The 16454-nt window shown below is 40.8% G+C and overlaps 1 protein-coding gene across 1 annotated transcript in view; it reads left to right on the forward strand.

Annotated features, from left to right (window-relative positions):
• The first annotated feature begins 21 nt into the window (after window positions 1–21).
• Window positions 22–16454, forward strand: part of ccdc3b (coiled-coil domain containing 3b) — a 29062-nt gene continuing 12629 nt past the window's right edge. The window contains exons 1-2 of the mRNA XM_082156549.1: window positions 22–746; window positions 9084–9258. Of these exons, the coding sequence (XP_082012675.1) occupies window positions 391–746; window positions 9084–9258 (531 nt within the window). The 5' untranslated portion in view covers window positions 22–390. The remainder of the gene's footprint in view (window positions 747–9083; window positions 9259–16454) is intronic.

Genomic DNA, 16454 nt, shown 5'->3' on the forward strand with positions numbered 1-16454 from the left:
AACTTGTTTTGCACTGCTTTCTTGCCCGCATAGCTCAGGCGTGAGATGAAAGCTGAACTGAAGTGTTTTCTTCTGAGCGTCACTGAAAGGCTCTCCACTAACCGCTGCGCGTAATGCACACGGCGCACATGGAAGAATGGAGAAGCGATAAGACCTATAGATCAGTCTAAATTCACAGAGATGTATTATACCTACAGCAGATAAAACAAACTTCAAACTGTCTTTTAAATCAAAGCGTATCCTTCACTGCTTTGGAGAGTTGCATTGGATATTATTGCGTGCGTTTTACGCGGATCTGGATAAGTCTGTTTTAGAGGTGATATCAGAGCGAACCGCGCGGGATTGCAATTATTAGAGGCAGTTTGCACGAGTAAGTTAAGGTTGCATGTCATGGGTTCTCCTCTGGCATTAATATTAGCGCTCTCCCTGAGCGCATCATGGGGATGCCAACTGCCCCACGACTGGAGACCTCAGACGGAAGCGTGCCGCGCCGAGCTCGCGGAGATCATAGTTTTTGCCAAGGTGCTCGCCCTTCATAAGGAGTCTTACAGCGTGTACAACTACCTGCCGTGGCAGTACGACACGGATCTGTTCTTCTCCGCGGAGATCGAGCTGCTGTGCGATCAGGCATGGGGAAGCATGCTGGAGGTGCCAGCCGGCTCCAGGTTCAATGTCAGCGGGCTGGGATATTTCCCCTGCTACTCGTACAGCGTCATGGAGAACAACTCCTACTATTTCTTTTTGAGGTGAGAATGATTACATTTTATTACTAATTTTAAATGTCAATACTGGCTCGTCCTAAAGATGCACTTAGTAATGTTTTGCTAATTAAAAAAAGAAAGAAAATAAGAACACTTTTAAGAACGGGAAAAAAAATGAAGATGAAGATTAAGATGAAGAGATAAAGACTTAAAACAAATCAGTCTTTTACATTGAGGGTCGCCCCCTCATGGGCACTGCCATACTGAGATCACATGACTAGTCAAGTCATGCAACTGACTAACAATACTGATTAATCTGATATACTGTAGTATACAGATATTACTGTGCTAAAAGCATAAACAACAGGTATGTCTAAACAGAACAAGTAAACAAAACAATTTGATGATAAATTCTACAGGCACAATTAGGGTACGGGACTAATGGCTCACCGGGGTAAAAGGCACATTTGACTATTCTTTTTTAAACTACTAGATGGCACAAACATTCAGCTCAGCACTTTTAGGACAGCAACCTGCACTAATCTGATCTATGTAGCAAATGAGAATAGATAAAATGATTGGCTATATTTTGAGACAAATGTCTTGTTAATGATTTTCAGTTTTGTTCAAGATAATTAAAGCAACTGTTTTTCAATAACAGAAGAATATGTAAAAAGTATGGTATTTGGCACCCCTGCTGTCAGGGCTAAAGGCATAACAATTAACATGATCATAAATAGCTGGCTGACTTTTCCATTTGACACAACATGGTTAGATTCAGATGGTAAATATATTAAGTTGGGTGTCCATCTTAGAGATAATCACCATATTTATAATGAAACCATTATATTTAAAAATGTGATATTAATCATATCATATAGGCTAAATGGCATATTTTTGTTACTACTGTAAAGCTACTGTACTATATATGAAATTATTATAGGGTCTCATTCAATGCTTTCAGAATCTTTACTTTTTTTTTTTTTTACTTTACTTTTTAAATGTTTCTGTATTTTTATAATGAACATATTTTGATGACAAAAACAAAATAATTATTGAACCAACATCAAAATAAAAATTAAATAGTACAAAGTTTGCTAAAGTGATTGTTTTGAACAAGTATTAAAGTCCCCCTGCATCTTGGATCACCAAAATTACATATTTAACGTTTTTCCTTGAAAAAAAATCTTCATGCCCAAAATAGCTTGAATGTAACTCTAATGTAACCCTTTCCTCATGTAGTATAAGTGGTGCCATGAATATGCAAATTAGCCCCGCCTCCACCAGCTCAGAGATCCATGATCACACGTTGACCTGATTGGTTACAAGGTAGTTTGTGTCAGAAACACCCGCGATTTCAAACCACGTTTTTGAGACTGACTTTGTTTTATGGAGAAAATACTCAGCAATGGTGGACTTATGAATTTGCACATGGTTTGTCTTAAAGCATAATAAAAAACACAACACAGACATATAAACAACATTAAAAGCTTGATTTTCACCACAGGGACTGGAAATTAGACATTATTAGAAATATTATTTTAGCTAAAGTATTTATACCCTGTGTGAGGTAAATGGCCCACCTCATACATTTATAAGATTTTTAAACAAACAAACCACTTTTATGATTTATTTTCACACAAAATCTGTTGCTCCATCAATGTTCAGTAAAAACATATCTATTTTTTCTGCAATCATACACTATAGGAGTGATGAAAAGAAACCAATGGCCTGAGTAAATAGTATAGTCCTGAGTAATGGAATGGATCAGCGTTTGAGCAATCCAAACATAATGAGCAAGAGTAGAACAGTACATTTTCAAATAAGCAGTCCCTGTGAGAGCACAAACAAACCTCAACAAGCTACAGCTCCTAGGTCACAGACAAAACAAAAGATAAACAGCTTTAGTGTGAAGTGACAGCAGTTGGTAAACAGGGCCTATAGGTGTCAGTAAAAGTCCAAAACCACTGATGCCATTGAGACAAATCAAATCCAGATATACAAAAATGTACTGTGCAGCTTCAAATGAGTGCAAACTATAAATGATGTGAGACAATATTTTTACATGCACTCATTTTCATCAATCCGAGTGAATTCAATCCATTTTCATTTTCTGAAAGGCCTATATAAACCTTAAACTTTTCAATCCGATTCACGTTTTCGTTTACATGTGCATTTATGTATTTTGAACAAAACTTCAGTGCAGGAAAAAAAGTGCTCTGGTAAACATACTCGTCACAGCACAGCGTGTTTTTTAATCCAATCAAGAAGATAGTCGTATTTATGTGTTGAGATGCTTAGTTTTTTTCCGCTATTGATCAGACTACACCCCTTTCAATTCGAAAACAAAATTTATTTTGTATCGAACTCAATCAGATCGATTGAGGTCTTAAAATGAAGGCTTTTCAATCCGACCGAGCCATCAATCTGATTATTTATTATTTCATTTGGGTGTATGTCAAGTAAAACTATTGTGGGAATGTGTGGAATGAGTCATCACTATGAGAGCACTTGTGCATACATCACATCACCATTTTTAGATCATTTAATGTTTGTGGCATTCAGGGTTGCGTGACATAAGAGTAAACTAACTAAATTAACTAAAGTTTGCATGGAACACTGCATGAGCTTGCTTCAAACATAAATCTCTCTCATCTCAGAGCACTGGTTCTTCTAGGACACAACTGTCTGACAGCTGTGCTCATTGTAACCCTTGGTTGGGTTATGTCAATGCATGGTCCACCAGGGATAATCAACAAAGAATGAATATCTGCCTAACAACCCAAATCTCCCTCTATTTTATTTTATAATGAATGGAAAATGACTAACTTTGTGTATAATGATCATGAATACTGTGTATAATCAAAACTTTTGTCAAACTTAATTAGCTCTGGCTTTTCTTTGTTTCTGTGTTTATAGTGCGAATGAAGTCACTCTGGCAGATGAACTTACAAAGGATGAGGTAGCTAGAACAGAAGAGATAATATGATTATATGATTCACTATTGTTGTGATTTCACTTTTTCCGAAGACAAACACTTCAGAAGTGATTTATGTAGTAATAGCATAAGGCTTGAATCTTTTGATGACTTTTTTGCTCGCATTTTCCCAACAATCCAATCAGTTGAACTGAAGGATGTGTAACTCCCTCATGCAGGGAAACACTAGATCACACTCAGCTCTTTTCTGGCCAAGTCGTTTACTGTGATTGCACCTCATATACTGAATGTAAACTGGTATCTCAGAGCTGATAATATAACCTGTTTTACCAAAGTAATCTTGCTTGTTGGGTCTATGACACTCTTTTGACACACAGTTCTTTCTTTAATATTACTGTTTTTAATAAATACTACTGTTTTTTGTTTTTTTGTTGCACTTTTCATAGTATTTTATGTACCCTAAATACTCACATATAAAAATATATAAAATATAAATAAAAATCTAAAATATAGATTGACTGGAAATAGCAACAAAATGCTTGACTGGAACAAAATGTTCTCTTTATAAATTGTGTATCATGGTGGAAAAAAACACCACAAATACAGTAAGAAACAATAAAAATGTATAGGCCTATACGGTACATAATTTTTGCATAATATTTACTGTAATGGGTTAATTCATAAATTCATAATTGTCATCATTTAAAATTGAAAAGACTGGTTTCAACACACAAGTAAAATGATTGAATTTCCACATACACAGAACCATATTGTAATGTAATTTTTTTATTTTATTTTCAACTACATGTGTCTATACAGGGTCAAACCAGGTCACTGTGAATGAAGTCATAACCATTAACAGAAAGAGAGAGTGAAGGTAGCAGGTTTTCACATTATTCTAAAATGACCTGACATTAGTTCTCTGAAAAGATTCCAACTTACCAACGTTCATACCTGTCAAGAAACAAAATGGAATAGTTGACAACAGATGATTGTAAGTATGATCCATGTTTATAGCACAGTGCGGCATGAGTTAGGAACACTCAAGAGTTTAGTTGGAGTTTATAACAAATTATTAACATTCTTGAAACATATGTCAGCCAGTCTCAGAGACAGAGCATTTAAAACAGCCCTGGAATTCCTGACACTCCACTTCATTCCACAGAACATACAGTGTCGAACTGCTCGGGTGACCTGAGGGCAGCAGGTTATAGGTCTAATAGAGTGCTAACAGGCTGTTTTGGCATTTCATGAGGTGTTTGGGAGTTCATTTTACAGTTTTTGACTTTATCTGAAAGAATATTCATCAGAAAAGTCTTTTTTTACTGACCTCACCCTAACATTCTCCACGTTAGCCTTGATTTCATTTCTCTATGAAGTGCTTGGGATGTTGAGCTTGTGGAGACAGATAGATTTCAAAAACATTGCCTATAAAAGTTAGCTTGTCCCTCATTTCTTGATTTCTTGGAGTTCACAGTAAAACCATTGAGACATGCCCTGATGTCATTCAGTGAACAAATTCACTTAGAGTTCATGAGGTCATGTTACTCTCCAGCATGTTTCACTTAGAGTAATGCTGAAAGATTCTGTCATGCTTTTGTGCTGCAAGAGAACACTGGAATTGCCATATGATAGCTTTGTTTGAGGAACAGTCTAAGAACAGTCTAATATTTAAGCAATTATTCACGTGATGAACTTGCACACACATCTCATCCATTCTGCATATTCAAATTGGCGCATCATGTTTGTTTTTTCTGACACATAAGATCCAATACCAGCGAATGAGGTCAAACTGAGATGCCAAGACATTTAAAATTTTAATGTTTGATTTAAAATAGTTAAATGAGGAAAGGTTAAATTCTGAATATTGACATCAATTAGGCTATAATCTATACTGAGTTATACAATAATGTGTTGTTCGGACCATGTTTATGGTACATTCAGGACAGTCTGCTTTCTTTTGCCAGTCCACCTCAAAAACAACAGTGTATGGTTTTGGAATGGCATATGGGTAATTTTTGATTTTTTAATGGGGGGGGAGCTAATCCTTTAGATCTAATGGAAGACTTCTGGTTCTTTGTTTACCCTTACCTTGTCTTTTATTCTGTTATGGGTGTTGAAGCAATGAACATTTCCATTCTGCTCTCTGTTGACTTCCATATTTCCTGTGAAATGTTTCGCACAAGAGTCCGCAAAGCCACCCTCAATTCGACTTAATTCCAGAGAAGACAAAGGGAAACACAACTTCAAAATGGCCCACTTGTTGAGCAGACTTGGACTTTGCCTCAGTGTATGCTCAACTTTTCTTCCCTCTCTTCTAATGTCCCATATGTCATGAATCTGAGCCATGAACCAATCAGACAGCTGGTTCCAGTTTGGCAAGACAATTCTCACCAGTCAAACCATCAAACCATCAAAGCCTGAGAAACTGGAGACACTCTGCATGGAAACAATAATTAATGCAATATGGTGCACAGAACAACTACATTCAGGTTTCCTTGAGAGGCTCTCTTGTTTAATAAAGGGTGGCCAGTGAATTATAAAGGTTATATCCTGAAGATGTATGAACATGTGTAGGATATCAGGAGGAACCATCTGAATGTTATTTAGTATTGGTTGTTAGCATTATGGTTGAATTTTCCACTGGGCTGGTGGCGCTTGCAAACACTGCTCTCAAGAAATGTAGGGAGAAGTTTGTACATGCTTACATTAAATGGATAAAAAAATTGAATTACATTGCAGCATAAACTATGCAAACTGATATGCAGTCACATGTTCCATGGTTCACTAGAGCCTGTGTAATCCACACTTTATCTAAACATTTGTATCTCAAAACCTTTACAATAAACAGGCACTGTTATTAAGCAAGTATTCAACGCCTTGCCAGAAAAAAAACATGTTTACTAAATATTTATTTCTTATACTCATAGAGCCTCTTTTTGGATTCTCAGGAGAGTGACACTCTGTCCTTTGGAATGTACAAATAAAATCTTGCCTTCATTTTCCTTTAAGGAATAGTTCTTCCAGAAATGGAAATTCTGTCGCCATTTACTTACCTTCATGTTTAAAAAAGAAAGAAAGAAAAGAACATTTGAAGGATGCACACGCTCCTGAATGGAACAAGCTGGCAAACTTGACCATGTCAAGCTCCAAAAAGGACAGGAAACCCCCTTTTTAAATGATCTTAAAAGTTGTCAATACAACTCCATCCATCTATTCTCCAAATCATTTGTACTAAGAATTATTTAAATAATAGTAATAATAGCCTTTCAAATGCATTACAGATAGAAATGTGTCTTTAAGGTGCTCAACACCCATGGTCACCGTGAACTCCGACATTGTACGGAAAGGAGGTGTGTATATTCTTCAAAATATATCCTTTTGTACTCAACAGAAAACTAACAGCATAAGGGTTTGCTAAAGCTGAGACTCAAGACTTAGGCATTTAGCACAAAAAGATTCTGGAGCTCAGTGAAAATCCATCAGGGAATTCTGGAACTCTAGTTGGATCTAGATGTTCCAAGTCTGGCAATGAGCACAGAGTTTGTAAAAGCCCCTGAGCTTCTGATGCCCCTCTAAAGAGTCTGAATTAGATCCAGATGGAGGGACTCTCTGCTGTCAAGGTCCAAAGCCAATGTTTCCGTCAGGGAAAATGGGCTATAGAAGCCAGGTGGAAAACCATTCACCTCAAACCCATTTCCCTCATTGACAGCAATGGTGTTTGATGCCAACAAACCTATGAACAAAGCTTGCATATGATTGTATATGCCTAATCATATAGTACCGGGGGGGAAAGCCTTAATTAACGAGACGGTTCAATAAACCATTCAAAACTCTCTAACATTTGCACATGCATTAACTTGTCATTTGTTTTGAGTAGCAGTGTTTTCATTTTTCCAAATGACTAAAATGGAAAAATATACATTGAAGATGATTACATGTGCATGCTACAAACCATTAAGCTTGCATTTGGATGTCTTAAAGGTGTACAAACACAAGTCAAAAAGAGAGAAATATTCCTGTAAGCTAATGGTGGCCAAATTACACACTGAATAAAGGAGAACAAGCGTTGTGAAGAGTCTGTATGAAAGTCTCATTTCCCAACATTGTGCCAATGTAACCATGTTTTTTTTTCATTCATATTTTTAAAAACCACCCTTGAAACTTTGATAACAAAGTTTTCCTCATTTCCTCACCGCTGGGAGGTGTGTGTGTATGTGTGTGTTGATGTGTGAAAGTTTGCAAGACTGCGGGGCAAAACAGCAAGAGACCAGCCAAAAAAGCAGCTTTGAACGCCAATCACAAGTAATAAATTCTTCACTCACATAGATAGAGATGCAAGAGAAAGAACAAAGAGGAAAGAATAGTCCTCCTTCGTAAAATTACCGGGACACTGTGTAATTAACCTCTAATTTTTACTATATATGTTTTCACTATTCACTATTTTGCTTTAAACGTAATACTTTTGCTAATGCTTTAGGAAAAACAAATACAAAGGCAGCTCTAATACAAACACACATATGTAAAGAACACAAATAGAGCTGTCCCAGCATACCCTCTCCTTGGTTTCTTCCCTCTGTACAAATATATGGGTCATTGACATTAAGTGTCCCAAGTGGTGGTGAACTATTACAACACTGAGGCCCACACAGGAGAAACAAAAATACACAAAGATTGTGCGACTTTTGTAGTGTAGCATGCTTTTGTAGTGCTAATTTTGTTTCTCGTGTTTGATACACCCTATATGGTAAGAACATTGTAACAAGCCGAAAACATACATTATAAAGCCAGCTTTAAAAAAAAAATTCACAACGCTAGTGTGTTGCTATGTCATTGATGGGTATCCCAAGTGGTTTTGAGCATGTTGCTAGGTATTCACTAAAGTGGTTTGTTACTGGCTCAAATTAGTCAAAAGACCACTCTAAAGCTCCATGGTGTAACAAACGTCCACTGTATGCAAGCTTGATGAACCCATGTGCAGTTTATTGAAATCCAAAACAATGGACAAATACAAGATAAACAGAGACTTGACATGACTATGAAACAAAGACTCATCAACAGCAGTTTACACATAACAATACTAGACAAGAGACCAAATAAGCATTAAGGCTATACACACAAGACTAATGACCAAACAAGAAACACATGAAACAATGAACCAATTAACACAAAAGACAAGTAACCAATAAGAATTTTGTATATATATATATATATATATAATTTATCATCCACTTTGTAAAATCATAAGTCACATTGCTTAGAAAAGTACTAGCACACCTCTTCTCAATAAAGCTGAAAATGTATCATTAATTTCCATTGTACAGATTGTGTGGGAAAAATGTAATATTTAGGTTGAGCGGTTTGTTCAAATCATATTTTAATCATATTCCACACAATATGTGTGATTATTTGTCATATAATGTGTGTGTTGCGTTTCTTCTCAGGATGGACGAAAACTACAGTATCATTCCTCACGGAGTCAACTTCCAGGACCCCATCTTCCCTGACACACCGGAGAACCACCGCATGTTTGCCAGCTTGTTCCAATTTTCCAACTGCACCGCTGGCACACAGGTTCACACGTACACCCCAGACTGGGAGGTCCAGGAGGACAACCGAGTGAGCTACTTTTAATATATTAAAATAATAATAATAATAATAATAGAATCTAACAAATAAAAGATGAATTTATGTCAAAGTATTGTAGAGGTCCATTGGACACACAGACTATTAATTCAATAACAAAAGATGTGGAAATTGTTCAAATCTTATTAGATAAGATTTGCAACTCATTTTTGCATCACAACCAACCCATCAAAAACTAACCAAAAGTAACTTTGCAACTACCTGTACATTTCAGCTACCAGTCTTTAGCGTATTAGACTGCCTGCTTAATATCTGCTAACACTTTATTTTGATGCTTGTATATTGCTTGTTCGGGTCTTTTTGCATGTCTGTTTGTGGTTCTCTTGGCTTGTGAAAGGATCAGGGACTCTAGCAGAAATTTTTGTGGCTATTGCATGCTGAACACATAATTAAACATTTCAGTGGAAGATCTGCCTAAACATCAGCTAGTCTGCCAGAGGAATCCAGCAACAATAAGTAGGCAACTTCTCTCGAGAATCCAAATAACTGATATTTTCAAACCTATATTTTGCTGTCAACTGGGATTCACCATTAAGTGTAGATTATGTCTGGGTCCAAGTCTCAAGGGCAGTAAGAGAAATGTTTGCTGGGATATTAACATTCCTCTCTGGACATCCTTTCTTCTTTAGCTTTTCACTTGGGAGAACATGTTTTGTATAATGTTGGTGGGATGTTTAAACTCTAAACCAGAGGTTCTCAGGCTTAAATTGCAACTCCACATTGGGTTGTGGGAGATTTCTATATGTTATTGATGGCATATTGTTTAAAGTTCCTTGAGCATAATCTTTATAGCCAAAGAGTTTTAAAGCTGTTAGCTAGTACTTAGTGGTACGAAACAGGATTCACTGTTCTTATTTGCATTAGGACCAAATACTGATATAACTGTGAGACACACTTTCAATTTCTTGTGGTAAAAACATGCAAGGCCAGCCCAATTGGCCAAACCACAGTTTCCGATAAGCGGGTGAAGGTTTCTGTGCATTTGGTCTTTTCAGTGTGGTAAACTAATTTAATTCCAATTTACTTTTATCTGCCTCCATTTTATCACTACCTTGAATTTAGGTTAGAATGCTAATTGATTATTGGTCATTTGTATGATAATTTAACTACACATTTGATTATTCTATTTAACTCTTCACTCTTACTGTGCTTGTTATGTCACTCAGGGTCTCGCAACGGCTCATCTTTTACACTGATTCCACGGTCAAAAACTCGCTAGTCCGATCATTAATTAGAGGTTATGGCTAATGCTATTTAAAAGCCCGCCCATGCTTGCTATTAAATAGCAGTTCTGCTTACCCCCCAGTAAAATAATCAGAGGTTATGGCTAGTACTATGAAATAATGCTGCCCCAATGCTTGCTATTATCTCAATAGTATTTTAATCTAGTCCCCTATAGTTAATAATATAGCTATATAACAATTTGAATAAAGCTGAAACAGTAAACAGAGGTGGCAAGTACTATAAAATAATGCCCCAATGCTTGCTATTATTTTAATAGTATTTTTATCTAGCCCCCTATAGTGAATGTGACTGCATAACAACTTAACTAAAGTCGAGCAGTTAGTCAGAAATCTAAAATCCCACCTAATGTGCCCCATGCTCCATCTAATCTGAGATCTAGTATGCACTTACAAGCACTAGATTTGCGGAAACAATGGATACAACAATCTACAAGAGTTAATCATTTCAGAGTAAGAATATACTAAAATGTAACAATTTATTATTAGTCAGGTAAATGTATCATGCCAATTACATAATCAATTCAAAGATAATCAATACATAACATCAAATGCTCTTAAGTAAAAGATGCATACCTTACCTCAAGAAAATAGTATACACAATGCAATAGCACACTCAGCATTACGGGCTGATCTGACAACAAATCGCGCCTTGAGCCTCCTGCAACATCTCTTTAAATACTCAGACCAAGACAGAAACCTCTTTCAAATGGAAACATGAGCTAACAATGGGAATTTGCATTACTCAAGTCTCCAGACCTGGGTAGTTTACACCTTTTGAGGACAGAAAGTAATTTACATGAAAGACCTTGGAAGAGGATCCACCCTCCTCTGTAAGCAAGTGTGGCGTTATTATAAGCAAGAGATTTAGAAACCACGATAAGTTTGTACCAGACTACGCCACCCTGGTGGAGAACCAGGGAAATACCTCAACGGAGGACACACAGGTAAGTATTACTCACTGAGGGCAAAGACTTAAACCAGTGAGACCAGGGTCACAATACAAAATATATTTTATTGTATTTAAAACATCACACTTATTCTTAAAATCACATGGTATAGAACATTTCTCTTCAGAGCCAGGTTTCTCAGGGACAAGGCAGGCCGGGCGCAATCGAGAGGTCATCCAACCCTCCCTAAACTCACCCCAAATCAGACTGCAAAGCACTGCAAAGAAATCGTGTCAATGTAAATCACACACTGTGACATGCGTGCCTCTAGATCACGACAACCGGCCTCCCCTGCTCCACCACGACTACACTGGCTCCTGGAGACACACAAAAGATGGTCAATTGATTAAAGAACATTTATACCAAAACACACAATAACATACACAAAGGTGTCACATCAAAAGCACTCCAACCTCCTCACAAGTGAGGCTAACGAGGAGCAGTGCTTAGTTGGCGGAACAGAATCCAGCACCACACATAAATGAATTATGACACAAGAAAACCCGGATTAGTCTGAAATAATGTTAAGGAAAATCACTAGACATAATGACTACTAGTGATAGTTCACACGCCGTAGTTACAAAGTTAATACCACACAATGAGACAAAACAACTGTAACCCCAAAAAAACAAAAGAAACTATAAAGAATCAAAATAATAAACCACACAAGCAAAACAGCAGCGGCATCTCCTTAACGTCCTCCCACCAGATAGAGTTTACAGATGAGGAAGTTTCCTTTAAGTCATAAAACACTAAACGTTAGACTCGATCTATAACAGCTGAAATAAGAAGGGAATACGCTACTTACAATTTTAGATGACGTCACTCACGCGCTCCGTGTATGGTTACTCACAATGCTCGCATACCAATCTGCCAGTCAACACTCACACACCGTTAGCACGAGCAGTAAATCTCTTTCCCTTTAACCAAACAGGACACATTAAGTCTATGAAATCCCCAGGGAAAATGGGAAAGAGATACTTACGTTTAGATGAACAGATAAACACCGCCCAAATGCCCGATATATGGGTACTCAATCCGCCGCAGTTCAGTCCGCCGGCCAGCACACACACATTTGCTATGTTAGCTGAGACTGCATACAGCCACCATTCAATGCCTACACCACCAGTAATGATACAAATCAAACTATAAATAATACAGATTACAAGAGAGCGATCCACACCATTACCAAAACACTGCTAGCCTTAACATACCTGGAGATAACCTGGAGTGGGACAGGAAATGCCAGGGGGGAGAAAGCCCGGAATCAGCAAGCCACGTAAACAGATGTCAAAATAAAGGTCTTTAAATACTCGCGCTGCTCTCACCTCATTGGTCCTCTCCCCATCCTCTAATAAACCAATAAACAAGCTCCTTTACCCTGCCACATTCTACCCCAGTTTTTTTTAAATCGGCGCCCCGACGATGACCCAAATACAGCTACTCATGGACTATTCCCGTCCTACATCCCAGGGCCTAAACCACGCTGAAATCTGGTTAGAGCCGGCTCCTGGTATGGTGGCAGATCTTATCCCTCCCTCAACAGCTCGCGGTAGACGGTGCAGATTTGAATGCTGCCCAGCAGTAGCCCTCCCGGTTCTCCTCAGGGGGGCCCCATCCACCCCTGACTGGACCCCCAGCGAGCTAACCGGCCCAGGTGATACACTCGAGGCGGAGTCGAGAACTTCGTGGCCATCAACAACCGGGGCCACCTCTCCAGACCCCGCCAGCCCAGTCTGGGCAGTAGAAGCTCCAAAAGACACCGGCACACGAGGGACCAGCTCCTGACGTACCGGGATGGTCACCGGTATCTCCATCAGCAGGTCAACATCCTCAAAGGGATTTTCTGCTGAATGTACCTCTTCCTCCAACTCCGGGGGAGGTGTTAGGGCTGGACCCGAACCATCTTGCCGGATTCTGGCCTTCAACGCAGAACGATGAACACACCTACCCTTTTCCAAGTCGCCCACGGGTGCGATGGTATATACCACCCCACCCTCCTTGGGTGCCCTTACGACCTGATACACCACTGGGCTCCACAGGTCCTGAATTTTATGGCGACCTCTAACGCCATATTCACGCAGATAAACTAGCTGACCCTCCCCCAGTGGTGTATCACGGACGTGAGCATCATGCTGTGCTTTACGGCGACCGGCTGCAGCTTCAAGTCGGCCCTGTGCCCCTTCAAAAGCAACCTGAAGCCTTGTCTGATGTTCCCTTATCCACTCATGCACACTACCAACCCGAACCTCCTGGACTCTACCCAAAAGGAAGTCCACCGGAAGTCTTGGCTCCTGTCCGAACATTAAAAGGTATGGGGATTCGCCAGTCGTCTGATGTGGGGTAGTGTTATAACAAAATAGCACCTGTGGGAGGCATGAGGCCCAGTCCATTTTCCTGGATACTGGCAGAGCACGCAAAAGGTTATGCAGCGTCCTATTAAACCGTTCGCACTGTCCATTCCCGGACGGATGGTAAGGGGTCGTGCGAGACTTTTCCACCTTATACAATGCACAAAGCTGTCGTACTAAGGAGGACTCAAAGTTCCGGCCCTGATCGGAATGAATCCGACAAGGGACACCGAACCTATAAAACCACTCCTGCACCAGAACTTGGGCCACTGTTTCTGCCCGTTGGTCTCGTGTGGGCACCGCCCAGGTGTATTTCGTAAAAACGTCGGTCATAACAAGCACGTTCTCCAGCCCTGAACGAGTTGGCTCTAACACAGTGAAATCTATGGCCAATATCTCATTTGGCCTAGAAGCCAACAAATGGCCCATAAAGCCACTAGAACGAAGTTGGGTATCTTTGGAGACCTGGCATCGCTCACATTCTCGACACCATTGTGCCACATCTGACATCAGACCCGGCCAATAGCAACGCTGCCGCACCAGCTCAGTGGTGCGTTCCACCCCTTGGTGCCCATGCTCCTGGTGAAGTGACATCAACACTTCATGGTGTAACAATGAAGGTAACACCACTTGAAGTGCCTCTTCTCCTCCATCAGAGCGGAACACACGACGGTGCAGTACTCCATCCTGCTCACAAAACCTGCTCCATTGGCGCAACAAGATTATCACAGCCTTGGGCAACTGCCGACGCTCGTCGGCGTTAGGGGGAACCCCACGCCTCCAAAACCGCAACAGTTCACCAATGACAGAGTCCTTCTCCTGTAATGACTGCATATCTACAGCCAAGGCCGGCAGTGCAGTAACCACTGCCTGAGAACCCACCTTTATTTCTCCAGCTTGCCTCACCATGGCTGGTAAATTTGTCCCTGGCAGCAACTGTCCCAATTCCTCCGGACTAGAGGGACCCTGTCTGGAAAGGGCATCCGCATTCCGGTTGCACCTCCCAGAACGATACCTCAGCTCGAAGTCAAAGGCAGCCAATTGGGCTGCCCAACGCTGCTCTGTGGCCCCCAGTTTGGCTGTGGCCAGGTGGCTGAGAGGGTTGTTATCCGTGAAGACGACACACCTCTGCCCCAGCAAGTAGTCTCTAAACTTCTCAGTCATGGCCCACTTGAGCGCCAAGAACTCTAACTTCATGGAGCTGTAATTCGACATGTTACGCTCAGTGGGCCTAAGACTGCGGCTAGCATAGGCTATAGGCCGGACCCTCCCTCCCTGCTCCTGGGATAGAACTGCCCCCAGGCCTCCATGGCTAGCATCTACCTCCAGGATAAAGGGAAGGGAAAAGTCAGCATATGCTAATACAGGGGCAGAGGTGAGCCTATTCTTCAACTCCTCGAAGCTCCCCTGACACTGCTCTGTCCAGGCCGTGCGGAAACTCAACTCTGTCCGAGTTCTAGGCTTACGGCCAGCAAACTCAGCCACCAAACGGTGCAGTGGGGCCGCCAATCGGGCGAACCCCTCTACAAACCGTCTGTAATAACTGGCAAACCCTAAGAAAGAACGGAGCTCTGCCACCCCCACAGGTCGCTGCCATTGCTTCACTGCCTCTACCTTTTTTGGATCGGTCGAGACCCCGTTGGCTGAAATGACGTGTCCCAGATAACCTACTTCCTGCTGGAAGAACACACACTTAGCTAACTTGGCCTTCAACCCTTCTCGCTCAAGCCGACTTAAAACCTCCTCCAGCCGCTCAAGGTGTTGTGTCACGGAGGAGGAAAACACCACTATGTCGTCCAAGTACAGCAAAAGGGACTGACACTGCTGGTCCCCAAACAACCTCTCCATCAGCCTCTGAAAGGTGCCTGGGGCATTACAGAGCCCAAACGGCATTCGGTTCCATTCAAAAAGGCCGAATGGGGTACAAAAAGCCGTTTTACATTTATCCTCCTCCGTGACAGGAACCTGGTTGTACCCACTGGCGAGGTCCATAGTGGAAAACCACTGGGCCCCCGTCAGTGAGTCCAAGGTTTCCTCTATACGTGGGAGGGGAAAAGCATCTTTGCGAGTCTTTGCATTCAGCTGGCGATAGTCTACACACATACGCAATGAACCGTCCTTCTTTTTAGCCAACACAATGGGGGAGGCATAGGGGCTGCAGCTCTCTCTAATAATGCTCGTTTCCAGCAACTGGTTGATGTGCGTTTTTACCACGTCATACTCTGATGGCGGAATCCGCCGGTGCCGTTGCCGAACTGGGACCGAATCTGTTAGAGGAATATCATGAGACAGAAGCTGAGTACATCCCAAATCACCTTCGTACGCAGAGAAGACTGTCTGAAACCTTACCAGCAAAGACCTAACCTGTTCTTGTTCAGTCACAGTCAACATGGACAAATCGAGACTCTCGATTTGCTCCTGCACTGAAGAAAGAACCGTAGGAATCTGAAGATTAATTGACGCAGACACAGATTTGACTTCTGAAACACCACGGGGCAAGCTCACAATATATACCTGTTGTACCGTGCCCAGCATGGAGTTCCGAAAGAGCAATGCATCCGTCTCACCTACATTGATAACTGGCACGTAAACCGTACCTCGTATCACCTGGATTAAGGCTGATGACG

The sequence above is a fragment of the Leuciscus leuciscus genome (assembly GCF_965113295.1).
Source record: "Leuciscus leuciscus genome assembly, chromosome: 23".
Lineage (NCBI taxonomy): Eukaryota > Metazoa > Chordata > Actinopteri > Cypriniformes > Leuciscidae > Leuciscus > Leuciscus leuciscus.